A 19,162-nucleotide genomic window follows, 5' to 3' on the forward strand; every position below is an offset into this window, starting at 1 on the left:
TCCTTGTATGTTTCTGTATGTTTACTACAGAAATACCCTAAATATATTTTTGGGTTAAACAAGTAATGTAACTTTCCATCAGATGGGACATATATATATATATATTTTTTTTTTTTTGCAGCTTGCCTTTTCACTCAACATTATGCTTTTGATATTTATCCTTTGCAAAGGTTAATTTTACGTGTTGAGTTGGCCATAGAACACCCAGCCAGTTGGTTAGAGTATTCCTGGTGCATCTGAGAGGGTGTTTCTGGATGACATCGATATTTGAGTCTGTAGACTGAATAAAGCAACTGCCCTCCCCATTGTGGTTGGGTCTTATCCAATCCATTGACAGCCTAAATAGAAAAGGTAAAGTAAGCTCATACAAGGCTTCCCTGGTGGCTCAGTGGTCAAGAATCTGCCTTCTAGTGCAGGAGACACAGGTTTGATCCCCAGTCCGGGAAGATCCACCGCAGAAGGAAATGGCAATTCACTCCCTATTCTTGCCTGGAGAATCCCATGGACAGAGGAGTTTGGCAGGCTACAGTCCATGGGGTCACAGAGTCAGACACAACTTAGCAACTGAACAACAACAAGCTCATACAACTGAACATAAAAAAACCACCCAATGGACAGAAGACCTGAATAGACATTTTTCCAAAGAAGATACACAGATGCCCAAAAGGCACATGATGCTCAACACTGCTAATCATCAGGGAAATGTAAATCAAAACTACAAAGAGATATTACCTCACACCTATCAGAATGGATACTGTCAAAAAGACCACAAATAAATGTTGGCAAGGATGTGGAGAAAAGGGAACCCCAGCACACTGTTGGTGGGAATGTAAACTGGTGCAGCTATAGTATTGGAGTTTCCTCAATAAACTAAAAATGGAACTACCATATGATCCAGTGATTCCACTCTTTGGTATAAACCAGAGGAAAATGAAAACACTAATTTGAAAAGATAATATGCACCACAATGTTCATAGCAGCATTATTTATAATAGGCAAGATATGGAAGCAATCAATGTGTCCATCAACAGATGAATAGATAAAGATGTATTATACACACATACACACAAAAAATGGAATATTACTCAGCCAAAGAGAAGAATGAAAATTTGCCATTTGTAACAGCACAGATGGACTTGGAGGGTATTATGCTTAGTGAAATAAGACAGACTCTATGTTATCACTTATATGTGGAATCTTTAAAAAATATATATATGTCAAACTATTATAAATCAATAACTTTAATTTTTTTAATTAAAAAATATTTGCCTGACCAGGTCTTAGTTACAGCATGTGGGATCTTCAATCTTTAGTTGTGGCATGTGGGATCTAGTTCCCTGACCAGGGATCAAACCCAGGTCCCCTGCATTGAGAGTGCAGAGTCTTGGCCACTGGATCACCAGGGCAGTCCCTTTAATTTTTTTTAAAAGGTAGAGTAAGAGGGCAGTCTTGCTACTTGACTGTCTGAGCTGGAACATTTGTCTTCCCCTGCCTATGGACTTGGACTGCAGCTTTCACCACCGGTTTTCCTAGTTTTCAGGCTTTTGGACTCAGATTGGAACTATACCATCAACTATAGCCTTCTTGGATCTCTAGCTGGCTGACTATAGATCCTGAGATTTCTTAGACTCCAAATCCACATGAAACAATTCCCTGTAACATATTTGAAAATTCATACATAAATATATATATGTCCTACTGGTTTGGACTACACATCCATATTAACAGGAAAACTTAGCTCTTCATTTTAATTGTATAATATTCCAATTACATGAGTAGATTAATTTATTCCATTTCTCTAGTAGAAAGATCACTGATCTTTTTCCAATTTCCCCCCACTTATAAACAGCAATGCGATTAATTTCCTTGTTCTAGTTTCTACAAAAGATAGCTTTACTAGTTATTAAGTTGCTTTTCCAAAAGTTATGTCAATGTTACTCACACTGGCAACATTTCCTCATTCTGTTGGTGTAAAGTGGATTCTATTCATTTTACATATCATTGATTTATAGTAAGGTTGATCACCTTTTTATTGATTATCCATTGGCATATTCACTCTCTAGGAATTACCTATTCATATCCTTTGTTCCCTCCCCTCTCTCCTTTTCTTCCTATTGGGTTGTCCTTGTCATTTCTTTAATTATATACACTCTGGATACTTGTATTTTGTTAGTTATATGTGCTGCAGACTTGAGATAATCTTTTGGAACTTTTCTGTTTGGTGCGGGGGGTGTTGGTGGTAGTGTATTAGTAAGAACTCCAGCATTGTCTGCATCATTATGTACAGGTCTTCCCAAAACAGGCCCAGAGATAATTAATCTGAGATCAATTTTCCTTCAAGTTCTTACCTGGGGATGGGGTTAGGGATTGTGATGTTTCCCAGACCACAAAGGAAGTATGCATTTAGGTTCTCAAATTCACATGAAGTATGGGCCCAGAATTTGAGAATATTCTCAAGAGCATCCTGACCTCACAAGCCCAAGCATTCAAACATCTTTGCTTTCTCCTTTTGCCAACTGCATGTATTTTTCAGTCCCCTCCTTTTGCTGTGGCTTTAACTCGAGGTCTCAGTTCAGCTTCCTGCATGGGGCCACAGTCTTATCTCTTGTCAGCATTAAAACCCAAGTCTTTATTCCTTCAGTAACTGCATCAGGTGTTTTGGCTTCTGCTCTAGTTTTCAACTGCTTTGCATCTTTTGTGTCACTTTCTTAGAAGCTCAGCTGTGCATTAAAGGGGGAAAAAAAAAAAAACCCACCTCAAGTTTACCCACCATTTCTAGATGTTTGTCTCAAGTTATTTCATATCAACCAGAACTGATATCTCTCATATACTCCCATCTCTCCTAAACATAATACCTTCCTATTCCTGTTTTCCTGGCAAAGTTCTACTCATCTTTGATGGTCCAGCTCCACTTTCAAGTTTTCTCCCACCTTGCCAAGAATGATTTAGAACAGTTGCTATCACATTGTATCTTTTTTTTTTTTTTCCTTTCCTTACTGGTGTCTGAGCTCTCTGAAAGTAGAAACCAGATCTTGTTCATCTTTGTGTCTCTAGCTTCTCTGCCACAGTGCCTATCATCAAGTAGGCACTTGATAAATATTTCATTGAAGTGAAAGTATCTTCCTGCAGACATATTGGATCTAAAGTCTGAAGAACTTGGTTTAAAATAAGCATACTACCACCCACTAACTACACTCATGATTGTTTTTAGGACTGTGAAAACTCATGATATGTAACAGGCAATCTGTGTTTTTTGAACAACTTCTGAGACTGTTTTGTCACTGTGGCAAACTGAATTTTTCAAAGGTGAATGCAACCATTCTCCATGCTCTTTTTAAAAAAATTTTTGTCTGCACTGGGTCTTCATTTTTTGGCACATGGGCTTTCTCTAGTTGTGGTGTGGAAGGGGCTTCTCCTGTTGTGGAACATGAGCTCAGAGGAAGTGGGCTCAGTAATTATGGCACTTGGGCTCTCTAATTGTGGCACATGGGCTTAGCTAACCCACAGCCATGTGGTATGTTAGGTCCCCAACCAAGGATTGAACCCACATTCCCTGTATTAGAAGATGCATTTTTAACCACTGGCCCACCAGGGAAGTCCTCTCCCATGCTCTTCTGCAGTGACCTCACCAATCCTTCACCAAGAGGCAGAATCTACCTCAGCACTCCCTGGTATCTAGGTGGTCCCTGTGACTGCTTCAATCAGTAGGATACAGTGGAAGTAATGTGTGCCAGTTCCAGTCAACATTCTTTATTTTTGGCCACACTGCAAGGCTGTGGGATCTTAATTCCCCACCAGGGATTGAACCGGGGCCACCACAGTGAAAGCACCAAGTTCTAACCATTGAACTGCCAGGGAATTCCCTCAATCAACACTAAATGGCCTAGTGACGTCTGCTTCCTGCATTATGCAATGCAACCATTTGAGCAAAGCTCAAGGCAGGGAAAGATATGTTTAGGTGTTTTAGTTGACAGCCCCAACTCTTCCTAGGGAATGGCCAGCATTAACTTCTAGCCAGACTATTAATCATCTTCGACATCCAGCTCAGTTGAGTCTCTAAACTACTCCATTCCCAGCTGCCATCGGACTGTAACCATATGAGGTATTTCTAACTGGGCTCATTCAACCAATCAAACCATGAGAAATAAACTGTTGTTTTACACCATTATATTTTAGGTGCACATAGTGAAAGTCACTCAGTTGTGTCTGACTCTTTGTGACCCAATAGACTATACAGTCCATGGAATTCTCCAGGCCAGAATACTGGAGTGGGTAGCCTTTTCCTTCTCCAGGGAGGTCCTCCCAATCCAGGGATCAAACTCAGATTTCTCGCATTACAGGCGGATTCTTTACCAGCCCCAAGGGAAGCCATAAGTGAAGCCCAAGAACACTGGAGTGGGTAGCCGCCTATCCCTTCTCCCGCAGATCTTCCCGACCCAGGAACTGAACCAGGGTTTCCTGCACTGCAGGTGGATTGTTTACCAACTGAGCTATCAGGGAAGACCGGGTATGTCTTCCCAATTTATAGCAGCTTCCCACTTAGGGTCAAGGTACAATCCAAACACTCATTTATAGAATGCAGATAATAATCCCTACTTTTACAAGTGTTCTGAAGTTCGCTTTTTGATGTTGTGAAATCATCTTCAAAGCAGTTAAGCACTATACAAACGTGTTATCTTTTCAGTAAATAATAAAGTTAAAACTTCATGTGGGATCTAGTTCCCTGACCAGGGATCGAACCCACACGCCCTATAGCAGAAATGTGGAGTTTAATGGCTGGACCTCCAGGGGTCTCTCAAATTCTTTTATATTCAACAGTGGAGAGGTAATGCCTTGCTTCTCTTATAAACATTCCTAGCTCTCAGGTAGGGATGATGTGTTTGCATCTAAGGCATGAAACCTTCCAAGGCCATCTATAAATCTGGCCTCATGACAGTTTTGCCATCCCAGTTAACACTATTGTCTTCAGTTCTGTAGTCAAACCCTCCAGCACTCTCTCACTTCCCTCCAATTCCAACTATGTGCTCAGAACAAGCCTTGTTCCTATAACCGACTCTAATCTCAATTCAGTCATCCAAAGTTAACTCTAATCAGTCTATGCCTCTGGCTAGATGTTTCTCCAACAACTATTCTTCCTTACATAAAGTCTTGAGAAGTGTTACGGTATAGTGATTAAGAATAGAGACTCTGAGTTTGATTCTTTACTAGGTGTTTGAATTTAGCAAAGTTAGCCTATTTTGCTGTATTTTAATCCTCTGTAAAGTGCTCGATACCATACCTGTATGTAATAAAGAGCTATGTGTTAACTATTATTATTTTAATTATACCACGTGTCAGATTAACTGGGCCAACTAATTCAATCGTATTTACAAAGCAATTGTTCCAACTTCAAAAGGCATACATATCTTGTCTGACTTTCCAAAGTATTTTCATATTTCACAATTACTATTCAACAATATGGTAAGTTGAGGAATTAAATGTAAGACCTTAGTCTTTTAGTCTTCCTGACTAGTTCTGACTAAATAACTACGTAAAATTTTTTAGAACTTAATTTGCCCTTGTGCTATATATATATATATATATATAGTAAGTCTTTTTAAAATCCAGCCACTCAGTAAGATAAATTTAGTAGGGTCAGTATCCCAGTAATGTCAATGAACATCAAATGAGTATCTGATTCTTAGAACAATAACCTACAATAACCTATTTCTTTCCATTTTTATCTGTCTCCTTAACAATGAAGCACTCCATATGTCTTAATGTACACAAGAACATCTGGAAATATTTTGATAATCTGAATATTCACTGAATGGAAAATATTCTAAGAGATAAATACTACTATTGGTAATTTTGCCTAAACCTCAACTACAGAAAAATCCAGATTAGGAAAATTGTTTCTCCATGGGCTAGAAGAGAAACCAGAATTAAAATAGAAAACACTGGTTTAGACTCACTTATCTCCATCTTAAGATATTAACTGGCAGTCTCTATACTCAATAAAATGGGAAATACAGGAAATACTCAGGTGTCTTAGCTCTTCAACCAGTCTTTGCTGCTTTGGCAATATACATGCTTTTATTTGCTCAGTATTTTTTCTTATGATCACTACACATGTTTATTTTTTGTTAAAATATAAAGCCTTAAAATGCAGGTGCTCTCTCTCTAGCATCTATGCACAGAAAGGAAAAACTTGGGTGTCCAATGGCCTCTAGAATCAGACCTGAAAAAGTTATTAATCAGACTATGGATTCAGGGAACTGGGGATAGAGTCACTAAAGAGGTTGAGACAGCAGATGAGGGTTGAAGCACTTTTAATCACAGAAGAGTAAACAATAATATAAACCGTTAACAGCTCACCCAGTAGCTGTTGTCCTCCAGCCCTCAGCTCGCCTGCTCCTCCCACCCGCCACCCCCACTTCCTGCGTACCATTGAATAAAGAGCAGGGTATCAGCAGCTGTCCCTGTCACTACCAGGTGGCAGGAAGGGGATCTAGCTAGGGGCCTCAGCAATCCTGGCCACCTATTTCATGGTTGTCTGTTTGCATACAACTTCATGCGAAATATTCCAGCTCCAAAGAAGAAACAGTGCAGAAACGTGGAGCTAAACTCAGCTGCTCCATTCAGATGGTCAGGGCTCAAGAGCCATGGGCAACCAGGGAGGGGACACTCTGGAAACAGCATAATTCAAGATGCAGCCAAATCTGGGACTGAGGTGGGTTCAGAGGAGACCAGGCAAGGCCTAATGGCCCTAGTCCAGAAATGTGCCCCAACCTAGGCAACGAGACTCACGCATATGCACAAATGCACATGCAGAGGCGCGCACATACACACACACGCACGTGCACACACAGAGCAAATAACATTACTTAAAGAACCTGGAGGCTATTAAATACAAAATGGCCGAGTTTTTTTTTAAAAAGTGAAAATATTTGCTTCTTTGATTCTCCTCAGTGCCCTGCACACCCCCTAGACCCAGGAATGTAGATGTGGGGAGGCCCAAGAGGAGTAGGTTGCCAGTGGCCCTACAAGTCCATCTATGCTGAAGTCCCCATACCAACCACCTTACTCTTCAGCCCAGTAGCTGCCTCCCATGTGACCATTCACCCGATTGGCACCATTGCTGGAGCTGCGGCCACAGGGACCTTTTGTGCTGGTGGTTATATCTTCTTCCTCTGAGCTGCTCTCCACATCACTGCGATCATCCTTAGACACCTGGGAGGGATGGGGCCAAAGGTAGGAAAGGTAAGGACAGAACTCTTCTAGACTCATAAGACAGAGCCCACAGAGCCCATGTTTGGGCACTGTTTCCAATCTGGCCTACTTTCTGGTGGCACCTGACTCAAAATACTATCGGGACCATACAGACTTATGAGTACCTGCCTGCTTTCTGTGTTTCTCTCTCATCATCTCTAATTCTGTTCTCAATGAAGTAAGTAGCCGTCTTGGTAGAGGAGTTTACCTTCCAGGACCAGCCTAAAAGAGCTAAAAACATTCACATACCCTTTCTCTTCTACCTCAAAAAGAGAAAAGGCCAGCACAACAATACAGGGCTGTCGTCATCACTTCCACTGCAGTTTTGGTGATCTAGAGTTTTGCTATATCCCCAAAGTTGATCCACAATTGGGTCTTTTTAGGTGTTCTACTCTTCCTGGGCTCAAATATTAACATCCAATGCACTTGTTTCTTCAATGTTTTCCCTTTTCTCCTAACAGGATTACCTCTCTAGTATCCTGAAGATACACAACATGGTGAAAAGAAAAGCAGACTGGCAGTCAGCAAGACAAGAATCCCAGTCCCAATCATGCTATTCCCTATGAATCTTCACCTTTCAAACTCAGCTTTTTATTCTGTATTTTCAAATGAAGGATTTGGATTAAAGCAGTGTTTTCCGATCTAAACTATCCTGCATACCAAGCAAAGTATTTCAAATTTTCTACCATGGACCATAAAAGTAAAAAGGAAAGACACCCAGTGAGACCTATGTCAGGCTTTTGCCCTCCAGAACTGAAGGATAATAAACGTGTGCTTTTTTTTCCCCTAAATAAATAAGAGAAGGAGGTGATAAGGAAACAATACTACAATTGCTGTTACCAGAGGGTGGGGTACTTGCTTTGGGTTAGCTCTAAGATTCTATGGCTTATTATAGCTATTGACCTCTGAACCCAGATCACGAGTTGATTATCTGATCGTCAGGAAATTTCCACCAGAGGGCAGTGTGTTAGATTTGAGCTAAAGGGAAGCTCAAAAAGGAGGGATGCAGGCGGGACAGAAGGGAAAAACAGAAATGGAAAAAAAAAAAAGCAGACTCTACTCTTGCCTCAATTTAGGAAAAAGAATCTGGCAACTTGAGCTCCATTCAGCAATGCCCCACAAGGTCAGGAGAGAAGGCATGCTCCATACAATGCAGGGAAACAGAAAGGAAAGCAGGAAGGAAGAGAAACATTCAGATAGACATGCTTCACTGAACACTAGAAGCACAGATACACTTACATGCAAGAGATGAAACTGTCCAGCTCCCACCAGGCATAGAAAAAAGGAAGGAGGTGAGAAAAGAGTGGAGAGTACAGAGTCTGGGTCTAATCCTTCCTGGATAGGTCACCTGGTCAGGGAAGAAAAGCAGGGGAAAAGAGAGATGTCCAATAGCTACACCAAGATGCACAGGCACACTAAGCAAGTTCTGAAACCAATTAAAGCCATAAGGAACAGTGTCACAAGAGATCATATATTCCTGGGAAACATTCCATCCCTTTGTCCTAGAGTCCGTATCCTCCACCAGAGCCCCTCCCCTTGGGATTGTATGTTACTGAAGGCTGAATCCCTCAGGCTAATCACAGTTTGACTGACTGCTTCAGAATTTGCAAAATTCAGTTTTGAGTTTTATCACAGAATGACGCCTTTCTTTGTGCTTTTGGGCTCTTGAAGTAAAGTGGGTATTTGAAGCCCTAAAAACCTATCTCACTTAAGACCCTGCCTCATGCAACAGTAAGTGAGGCTGGTACTTAATTCCTTACATAAACTGTATCTTGAACACCACAGTGTGGCCATCTTGGGGTGGCTTGTGAATTACCATACCACTTCTAGGCAATCTAACATCTTGGCTTCTATACAGTTTATATCTTGGAACTCTGCGTATGATTTCCTTACATCTTGGAGCTCTGCGTATGATTTCCTTTGAAAAAAGGCTTCCATGCTAAAAATAAAAATATGAAATCCATGATGTAGGTAGGTAAGGGGTAGGTTGAAATGGTCTCCAAAACCTAATCCTGTTTATTATTTAACAGAAGTCATTCCTATGGGACAGGAAGAAGGCAGATCCTGCCTCTGACATCTAAGTCATGTCTTAGATGGCTAAACACTCATACCTAAAGAAAAGATGAAAACCTTAGAGCCCTAGGCTTTTTTCTTGGTAATACCCCAAAGAAAGAAGCCATCTTTCACCCTTACCTTTCCTCGGATCAAGGCTTTGAAAGCAATTCGTGCAATTAGGTAGGACCAGATGACATGCAGAACCTGTAGGACCAGGAGAAGGCCATTGAAAAGCCACCAGGAGGAATAGGGCCCGATCATCTCCCAACTCTCAAAGAGGGTTGTGTTCAGGATCCTATAAGAGGAAGGTCAATGGTCAGATTCTAGAGTCAAAGCCAGACACATAAGGATGAAGTTGAATTTCCTGGAAAGCAGAACCTTGTGTTTTCACACCATACCTTCTATCAGTTGAAGTTCCAGGGATATTCATGCACAGTGAGAAGACAGTAAAGAAAGGGGCCCATGGAGTTTTCTATCTTTAGGAATAATGGAAGATATACAACTCTTAGCAGCTGACAGAGTAAGTCAGATTACTAATCACTTCAAATAAGTCATATTACTAATCCAAATATGCAGAGTATCACCAATTTGGGACAACAGTTTTAACAATAACCCTAGGAATAATTCAGATTCTCACGCACATACAGGACAGCTGATGGCCAATTCCCTCAGACTAAGGAAAATCTCCAACCCACAGAGTCAATGACTTGTAATTTAGTCGTGAGTGTAGAAGTGAGAGTAGTGTGGGAGTGGGAGTGGTCAGGATGGGAGAGAGTATAGAGCAGGAAAATAAGCAAAAGCCTGAGAAGTCCACAATCAGTGCAAAAGAAGGCAGAGGAGTTACTTAGGCATAAAATGAGGACTATTCCTCAGAGATGAATCAGGAGAGCCATAGCTAAGTGAGTTGGATGCTCTCGGTCTACATCATACTGTATTAGAAATACTGTACAGGGGAAATGAGGTCCTTCAAGAATCCATAGAAGTTCAGGTTAGGTCAAGCAAAAAGCAGAGCAATATTTAGGGTTAGGGAATCTTGATGTCTGTTCCCTAAACTGGTGACCAGTTTATTGTTACATATTTACCACAGCTCCACAGCCCTAACACTTACCAGAATGGATAGATTCCTAGGCGAGTCACCACAAAAACAGCACTGAAGATTACAAAAAGGGTGTCACAGAGACGCTGGTACTTGGCATAATTGGCTAGCTTGGCTGCCTGGAGAAAGAAAGATAAGAATTGAATTGGGGAGAAAGCCAGTTCTCAGATAGGAAGAAAAGTAAAGAGGACTAGTGAGGAAAGAGTCATTGAGGGGTCTTACCTCCAGCAAGAAGTCTGAGACATCATGTAGACACAAGACCAGCGTTCCCACTCGAACCATGTTGTTGATGTAGGAGAAGGTAATAAGCCCAATGGTGGCCAGGTGATGCACAAACATGATCAGAAAGTCCTAGGAAGGAATGCAAATAGCAGAGGCAGGTAAAGGCAAGGCCGCAGAGCTGCTACACAACTCAGTGCCCTGCACTGTTCTCAGAGGGCCTCATCCCACCCCTTACGAGTTTCATTTTGTTTCAATTCTCCCCTAGGGAGCTGCCTAACATTTCACCCAAAACTATCTACATCAGTGACTGACCCATAATCTACACTCAATCTATAGCTCAAAACACAGAAAAGAGCAATTTTCTTTGGTAGTTGCAGAACATGTAGACTTCAAATGCTTAGTTGATACCTGGAGATAATTTCCCAGGTGGTAGTCAGGCATATAAGCCTTATATCTCTCAGATTCCTTAAGTATCTAAGACTCTTCTGCATTGATGAAGGGAATTTCAACCAAAGGGACCTAAGAGAAAGGGGAGGTTTGTGGAGGGGAGAAGCTATTCCAAAACATTTCAGAAGCACTTCCTGCTCTCAGATTTAAAGCTCTCATTTCCTCTTGGGTTCAAATAACAAGGTTAGATCCTGAAAAATCTCTAAATACCTGAGTTATTACACATATCTAATAAATACTTCTCAGCCCAGTGAAGGATAGAGGGTGGGAGGAGGCAGGTAAATTGCATCAGAGAAGCAAGGATATAAAGTCTATGCTCTCCATATGGATGGATACAATCACACGTTCTAGCTCTTGAGTTGGGGATGAGTTCACAAGTACACATTCTAGAACGTTTTAAAACCTACATACATATTATAAACCTTTTTATATGTGTCATGTATTAAAATGAAATTTTAATAAGGAGACCTATGTCTCCATAGGAGGGTGTGTAACTGTCCTGAGTAACCAAAGGAGGGTGAGAGGCATTTAAATTATATATCATGCTTCTAGGTTACACAACAACTAATAAGCCAGATTAATGTCAATCCATTCCCACAAGTGCTAACCCTGATTTTCCTTACCAAAGATAACCATGAGTTAGTGACAGATTAGGGTTAGAGCTGTTGGAATTGCATTATGTCAGGTGGATGCCAATAAAAGGTGAAGATTCTGCCCTTTCTGTATACTTACAAAAAACTTAAGCCATTTGCAACTTTGCCATTTTGTAAGCAAGTCAACTCACTTCTCTGAATCTGTTTCCTAAACAACAGCAAGAAAAGGCTAAACTAAAACATCTAAAACCCCTTCCAACTGACATTCTTTTAAGTAAGTGGGGTCACCAAGAAGAGAGAACAGAGAGGGAACAAGGGTCACTAATGGCAAAAGTTTTTCTGGAATCGAAGCTTTTCCTGGATCAGGCCTTGCTATCCCTAAGTTTTGACTAGTTTCTTGAGCTTTATATGTGTAAGAACCTTGGAGAAAAACAAAGAAAAGGGTATGCTTCTTAGCTGGTTAACTGTTTGCATCCTGGGCTGCCCTGAATGACTCAAATATACTTCACTAGTCAGGGCTCACTTCTGAGAACATTACAAAGAGCTAAAAGTCACACTGAAGCTACTTTCACCCTCTTTTGTGGTCCTAATCAGGACAGAGAATCCATCACAATGACAATAATGGTAGCTGCCGGAAAGGAGGGTGCCATAAACAGGGTGTTAAGGGAGCCAACGTCCTTACCTTTCTTTTAATGTCTGTAAACTGAGAAAACATAAGAGACCAATAGAAAGCCAATTCCATGATATAATAGTAATAAAGTCCACTTGTGAGAGGCTGGAAGAGAAAAAGTAGTAGTGAGGATACCAGCTAGTCAAAGACTCATTCCATGTTCCCAGCTTTCTTTGTGTCAGCGAACTCATACCCCCGATTATTAAATACTCTTCCTCTCCATCATCTTCCAAGATGTGCAATAGCTAACAGACTGGACTGGTGTTGACACTTAAAACTCTTCCCTTCCACATATACATCTTTGTGTGCTAAATCACTTCAGTCGTGTCCAACTCTTTGCAGCCCTATGGACTGTAGCCTGCCAGGCTCCTCTGTCCATGGGATTTTCTAGGCAAGGATACTGGAGTGGGTTGCCATGCCCTTCTCCAGGGGATCTTCCCGACCCAGGGATAGAACCCACATCTCTTATATCTCTTGCATTAGCAGGGGGTTCTTTACCACTAGCGCCACATTGGAAGCCCATACACATCTTTGGCTCATCTTTTAGAGATCAGATAGGCTTCCCTGGTAGCACAGCTGGTAAAGAATCCGCCTGCAATGCAGGATACCCCAGTTCAATTCCTGGGTTGGGAAGATCTGCTGGAGAAGGGATAGGCTACTCACTCCAGTCTTCTTCGGGCTGGTAAAGAATCCACCTGCAATGTGGGAGACCTGGGTTTGATCCCTGGGTAAAGAGTTGGACAGGACTGAGTGACTTTCACGGTTAACAAGGACATGACTGAGCAACTAAGCACGCGCGCGCACACACACACACACACACACACACACACACACAGCACAATCAAATCAGTGTGTCTAGAATTCTGGGCAATTTTCAGGGGATTAAATACATCGAGGCCTTTCCTTCTTCCACCCTGTTAGCAACCCCTTGACATTTTTCTACTTTAGACTAGAGCCAAGATGCTCTTATGGGATTCAAAAGGGACCCCTGAACCAGAAAGCACCTCATTAAGTGCCAGGAAGCTGCTTTTCTTTCCAGCCCAATTAAGGTGAATATCTGGAACAAACAGATCACAAGATTTCACGGCTGTGGGGACCCCAAAAATACATACTGTGAACATATGACTCCAAGAGACTCAGTCCCTAATCCCTCAAGAATCTCAAGGGACTGTTCTATCTGCCCTGGGACTGGTGATGCACCCTCCCCAACCCCATCCTACACACGCACGCACGCACACACACACACACACACACACACACATAACGCCCCTGTCTTAAAGGGCTCAGATCTTACCTGATAAGGGTAACTGTGCCAGCACTGTCGGGTGTCCCAGAACCAAGGTGACTAAGAGAAAACAAATAATCCAAGTCAGTTTTCAGAATTCTGTCCTGGCCCATCTACCTCTTTCTCTCTATACTTTGGGCAAAGAGACGGGAAAGAAAATGGAAGCCCCCTAGACAGAATTTAGGGATCCTTAAAGGCTAAATAAACAATTATACTTTTTTGCTAGAACAAGAAAGTGCTATTAAGACGAGAGAAACCGTACACAAGAGCAAAGAGAGTGCTAGGATAGCTTTTGGAAACATCACAACCTGGAATATATAGGAAACTGGGAGGCAGGAAGACAGTGATTTCATTTAATAATCAAAGGAGATCTCTCTGTGCCAAAGATTCAAAAGTCAAAAGCAATCATCTCCAATGGAGTTTCAATTATGTCCTTTAAGAGGGTTGTCCATTTCATCTAAGTTGTTGAATTTATTACTATTAAACTGTTCATAATGTGGTCTTACTATTCTTTCAATGTCTACAGGACCTATAGTGATAGCCTCTTTTTCTCCCTGATACTGATAATTTGTTTTCTTGTTTTTTTCTAAAGGTTTATCAATTTTAATTAAAACTTTCAAAGAACCAACCTTTGGCTTTAGTAATTTTCTCCATTATTTTCTAATGCCTATTTCATCAATTTTTGCTTTTCTCTTTTTCCTTTCTTTTAACTTACTTTGGGTTTACTTTGCTCTTCTTTTTCTGGATCTTAAAGTGAAAACTTAATCACTGATTTTAAAGTTTTCTTCTTTTCTAATATAAACAATTAAAGTTATCAATTTCCTCAAAAGTATTCTTTAGCTGCATACCACAAACTTTGGTATGTTGTATTTTCAGCATCATTCAATTAAAAGTATTTTCTAATTCCCTTGTGATTTCTTATTTGCTCTTTGGGTTATTCAGAACAGTTGTTTAACTTACAAATATTTTCTAGACATCTTATTATTATTGATTTGATTCCTGTTTTAATTCCATTATGGTCAGAGAACATATTTTATAAGATTTCAAAATTTTAAAATATGCTGAGACTAATTTTATGGCTTAGTGTATGGTCTATCTTAGTGGATCCTTTACATGGACTTGAAAATAATATATATCCTTCAGCTGCTGGTGTGGTGTCCTATAAATGTCAAACTGGTTGGACTGTTATTTAAACCTTCTACATCCTCAGTGATATTTTTTGTCTAGTGATTTAACCAATTAAGAGCATTAAAATCTCCAAATATGATTGTGTAATTGTCTAGTCCCTTCCTTCAGTTCTGCTTCCTTATGTTTCACGTATTTTGAAACTTCAATTATGCATTTAGAGGAAAATACTGTGGTACAGTAGGGAAAAAAAAAAAAGACTCATGAATCAAAAAGCCTGAAATTCTTCTTTGACTCTGATAATCAATTGCAAAGCAGGAATAATACCTACTTCAATGAGTTACTGACGTCATTTCTTTAACTGTCTCCTCCTTGCAAGAACAGGACTTTTGTCAAATGCCTTGTAAACCATCATGTACTATGTCAATTTAATTAATACTATTATTATTAGCATTATTTAAGGAGAAACAGAGTCATGAGGTTACTGATGTCAGGCCCCAGACAGAAGACAATTTATTTAGCTTATAAACCTGGGCTCTAGGCATCACAAAGAAAAAACAAAAGAGAGTAGAGGACAAAGCTCTAAAGGTATTTAACTCTTATCTCTAGGGATGCATGAATGATTAGACCCCAACAGAGAACCAGAGAAAGTTCAGACTCACCGACCAGAGAAATCTAATTCCGTAGCAGAATATACATAAATAAAAAGTGAATCTCCACCTAGATGGATGAAGAGTAGAAGTTAGACAAACAATTACTCAAAAGAAAGTCTTTGAGCTAAAGAATTCAAGGTTGCACATTTGGGGACAACACCGTTTACTGGTAAGAAACTGATGATACACGGTTACCTAAAAAGCCAAAGAGATAAAAATTTTCCAGCCTCTGTTTAAAAATAGATTTCTACAAATATATACTGGTTTCAGTGAACTTTTCTTTTATATCAGACTCCCCAATGATAGTGCCTATTTTTTTTTTTTTTTTTGCATGACAATGAGATATAGTGCTTGGTGTCCAGAGGATAATCAGTAAAAAACCCAGTGAAATGAACTATAGCATGTCCAGAAAAGGGATGCTTCCTATTAAAATGTCAGCCTATAGCAAGCTGGAACTATCTCTACCAAGGTATACGAGGGTGTGCATATCTACCTACGTAAGTTAAAGTAGAGAAATTCATTCCCAATTTCTTTGGGAAACGTGAACGAAATGCAACTACAGCTAGCTTAGGGACAAGTATGTCTAAGAAACTAAGGGTGACCAAGCTTTCAGTTCTCTTCTTTCCAGCCTATAACAGAGTTAGCCTTCTGCATCCATTGACTGTTATCCTAAGAGGAGAAGTGATTTCCAAAAAGAAAACCTTAGTCCAGTCATACCCCACCCTTCTCCTCACTCCCCACCTCCTTCCATACACCTACATGCTTTCACAAAATTTAGTGAGCGTTGGGGGCTTGTCCTGATTCCTCCGATGGCGAAACCAGCATTGGATTTTTCGGACATCCCAGTCTAGTTGCTTTGACAGGCCCTCCAGCCTTTTCTCATCAGGATACTGTAGACGTATGACCAGAGTCAGAACATTGCTTTTTCTTCAAATCTACTCATTAAAGCCCTTTGACAAGCTGGGTGGCAGAGGGGTAATAACTACAGTGACTTAAGTAATGTTTTTCTTTCCAGGTTTCATCCCCAAAGTCATTTTTATGTAAGAAGTACTATTTTACACATCAGGAAGCTTTACCATTCACCTATACACATAGCTATTTGGTTTTCTCCCTCTAGCCCAAGTGAGTAAAAAAGAAAATATTAAAAACCCAACCTGGAAGGGAGGTTTAAGAGGGAAGGGACATATGTATACCTATGGCTGATTCATGTTGATATTTGGCAGAAACCAACACAATTCTGTAAAGTATTTATCCTTCAATTAAAAAAAAAACAAAAATCCAACCTGCAAAGGCTATCAGTACCATCTCTATCTTGATTATGCAACTAGGTAATGACAAGAGCTGAAGCAGGGAAAAACAAAATCAAAATATGATGTGTGTCTTGGGGAGTAGGGGTGGTGGTGACTGCTAGGCCTAAATCTCCAATGTATGTAATTTTGAATTATTTAAGGTATCCTAGCCCAAAGGTATTTCCTTGAGTGGATAAAGTTCTCCTAATAGCTCTATGGACTATCCAAATGTGAAAGATCATCCCGTCCTATCCTTAGCCTTGGAAATACTTGCTCTCTATCCTCCCATGCCCTATGGGGGATGAACCCTAACAAAAATCTTCCTGTTTTTTTTTTTTTGCCCACTTACCTTAGTAATAGACATGAACACCTTTTCAAGGATAGCATTAGGTTGTGCCTGATAAGGACCACTGTCCTGGATGCCAACATGGAGTGCACAGGGTTTGGCAATAAACCTGTAATGGAGAAAACCCAAAAGCCAATTCTAAAAATCGTTTGCTAAGCATTAAGCAAAAATTCTGATTAGGGGACTGATAAGAGGGAAAGGGGGAAACACTTGGCAAGGAGCCAGAACTTTTTGATTTAATCCTGAATTCTGCCATTGATTCACTTGAGAAGTGACCTGTTTAAGAAATATTGGAACATAAGCTCTCTTTCCATTTTTCCCTGGTTCCCTTTATCACATTTTGAGCTTTAGAGTAAGAAAGACCTAGATCAAATCATTAGTCTACCATTTACTGCCTGTATGAACCTGGGCAACTTATTTAATCTTGCTAAACCTCTGGACATGGAACAACAGACTGGTTCCAAATAGGAAAAGGAGTACGTCAAGGCTGTATATTGTCACCCTGCTTATTTAACTTATGTGCAGAGTACATAAAGAGAAACACTGGGCTGGAGGAAGCACAAGCTGGAATCAAGATTACTGGGAGAATCAGTAACCTCAGATATGCAGATGACACCACCCTTATGACAGAAAGTGAAGAAGAACTAAAGAGCCTCTTGATGAAAGTGAAAAAGGAGAATGAAAAAGTTGGCTTAAAGCTCAACATTCAGAAAACTAGGATCATGGCATCCGGTCCCATCACTTCATGGGAAATAGATGGGGAAACAGTGGAAACAGTGGCTGACTTTATTTTTCTGGGCTCCAAAATCACTGCAGATGGTGACTGCAGTCATGAAATTAAAAGACGCTTACTCCTTGGAAGGAAAGTTATGACCAACCTAGACAGCATATTAAAAAGCAGAGACATTACTTTGTCAACAAAGGTCCATCTAGTCAAGGCTATGGTTTTTCCAGTGGTCATGTATGGGTGTGACAGTTGGATTATAAAGAAAGCTGAGGATAGAAGAATTGATGCTTTTGAACTGTGGTGTTGGAGAAGACTCTTGAGAGTCCCTTGGACTGCAAGGAGATCCAACCAGTCCATCCTAAAGGAGATCAGTCCTGGGTGTTCATTGGAAGGACAGATGTTGAAGCTGAAACTCCAATACTTTGGCCACCTGATGTGAAAAGCTGACTCATTGGAAAAGACACTGATCCTGGGAAAGATTGAGGGCAGGAGGAGAAGGGGACGACAGAGGATGAGATGGTTGGATGGGATCACTGACTCAATGGACCTGGGTTTGGGTGGACTCTGGGAGCTGGTGATGGACAAGGAGGCCTGGCACGCTGCGGTTCATGGGGTCGCAAAGAGTTGGATACAACTGAGTGACTGAACTGAAACCTCAGTTTTTTTTCATTTGTAAGATGAAAATAATATCAACATTCTTGCTACTGAACATAAGGCCAACAGATAAATAGCATTACTGGCTTTTCCTAGCAGCTTTTTAGTGCAGAATTTCAAACCCCATCTCATATCAGCAAAATTAGGATCTGCACTAACAAGATTCCCAGGGGATTCATTCGTACTCCCATTAGAAGCGGGTCTACTTTACTTGAATCTTGCAGGTACAATGATATAACATATATGAAGACCCTGACACAAGGAAGCACTTAATAAATGATAGTTCTCCTTATATCAAACCATTAAGATCTTAAATGGAGGGAAAAGTAGAACTGAGGCTGACCTCTTCCTAAACAAATATCCCTGGTCATGGTCACCTTCCTGCCTAATCAAAAGACTATGGAAATTATTAGAACTTTAGAAGCTCTGAAGAAAAAAAATCCAGAAACTACAGAGAGTGGTAAGAAAGAAATTACTTATTAGTACTCAGTTCTAGTCCCAGATCTACCAATAAGAAGACACATAAACTTAGTCAAGTCACTTGATTATTGAGTTTTGGTTCTGTCATCTAAAGGAGATGACAAAGATTTTTCCTAAGATCCATGATGATATCATTGATTATAATTAATTTATAACTTTTAGATTTGAAAATTGAGGAATGATTCCTTGGCTCTTTAAGAAAGATCTCCCTCTTTTCCACAACCAAAGATTTCTACGAGCCTCAGCTCTAAGAAAAGCTTTATGTTATC

General features: G+C 40.4%; 1 protein-coding gene and 1 long non-coding RNA gene across 5 annotated transcripts in view; one reads left to right on the forward strand and one right to left on the reverse strand.

Moving 5' to 3' along the window:
- The first annotated feature begins 4,444 nt into the window (after positions 1 to 4,444).
- On the forward strand, positions 4,445 to 7,898 carry LOC123333301. The gene is made up of 2 exons (XR_006550596.1): positions 4,445 to 4,507; positions 7,713 to 7,898. It is a non-coding gene; the product is annotated as an uncharacterized LOC123333301 (long non-coding RNA).
- Positions 6,295 to 19,162, reverse strand: part of CERS5 (ceramide synthase 5) — a 29,802-nt gene continuing 16,934 nt past the window's right edge. For 3 of the 4 annotated variants that reach the window (XM_006075772.3, XM_025284141.2, XM_025284140.2), the window contains 9 exons: positions 17,036 to 17,141; positions 16,157 to 16,287; positions 15,407 to 15,464; positions 13,629 to 13,679; positions 12,347 to 12,439; positions 10,625 to 10,753; positions 10,415 to 10,521; positions 9,445 to 9,601; positions 6,295 to 7,212 (listed from right to left, as the gene is read on the reverse strand). In XM_006075772.3, coding sequence (XP_006075834.2) covers positions 7,063 to 7,212; positions 9,445 to 9,601; positions 10,415 to 10,521; positions 10,625 to 10,753; positions 12,347 to 12,439; positions 13,629 to 13,679; positions 15,407 to 15,464; positions 16,157 to 16,287; positions 17,036 to 17,141 — 982 coding nt within the window. In that variant the 3' untranslated portion in view covers positions 6,295 to 7,062. Of the gene's footprint in view, positions 7,213 to 8,490; positions 8,600 to 9,444; positions 9,602 to 10,414; positions 10,522 to 10,624; positions 10,754 to 12,346; positions 12,440 to 13,628; positions 13,680 to 15,406; positions 15,465 to 16,156; positions 16,288 to 17,035; positions 17,142 to 19,162 lie in introns of all 4 variants that reach the window. The other variant, XM_025284137.2, reaches the window with a different exon arrangement.

The sequence above is a fragment of the Bubalus bubalis genome, chromosome 4 (genome assembly GCF_019923935.1).
Source record: "Bubalus bubalis isolate 160015118507 breed Murrah chromosome 4, NDDB_SH_1, whole genome shotgun sequence".
NCBI classification, from domain to species: Eukaryota; Metazoa; Chordata; class Mammalia; order Artiodactyla; family Bovidae; genus Bubalus; species Bubalus bubalis.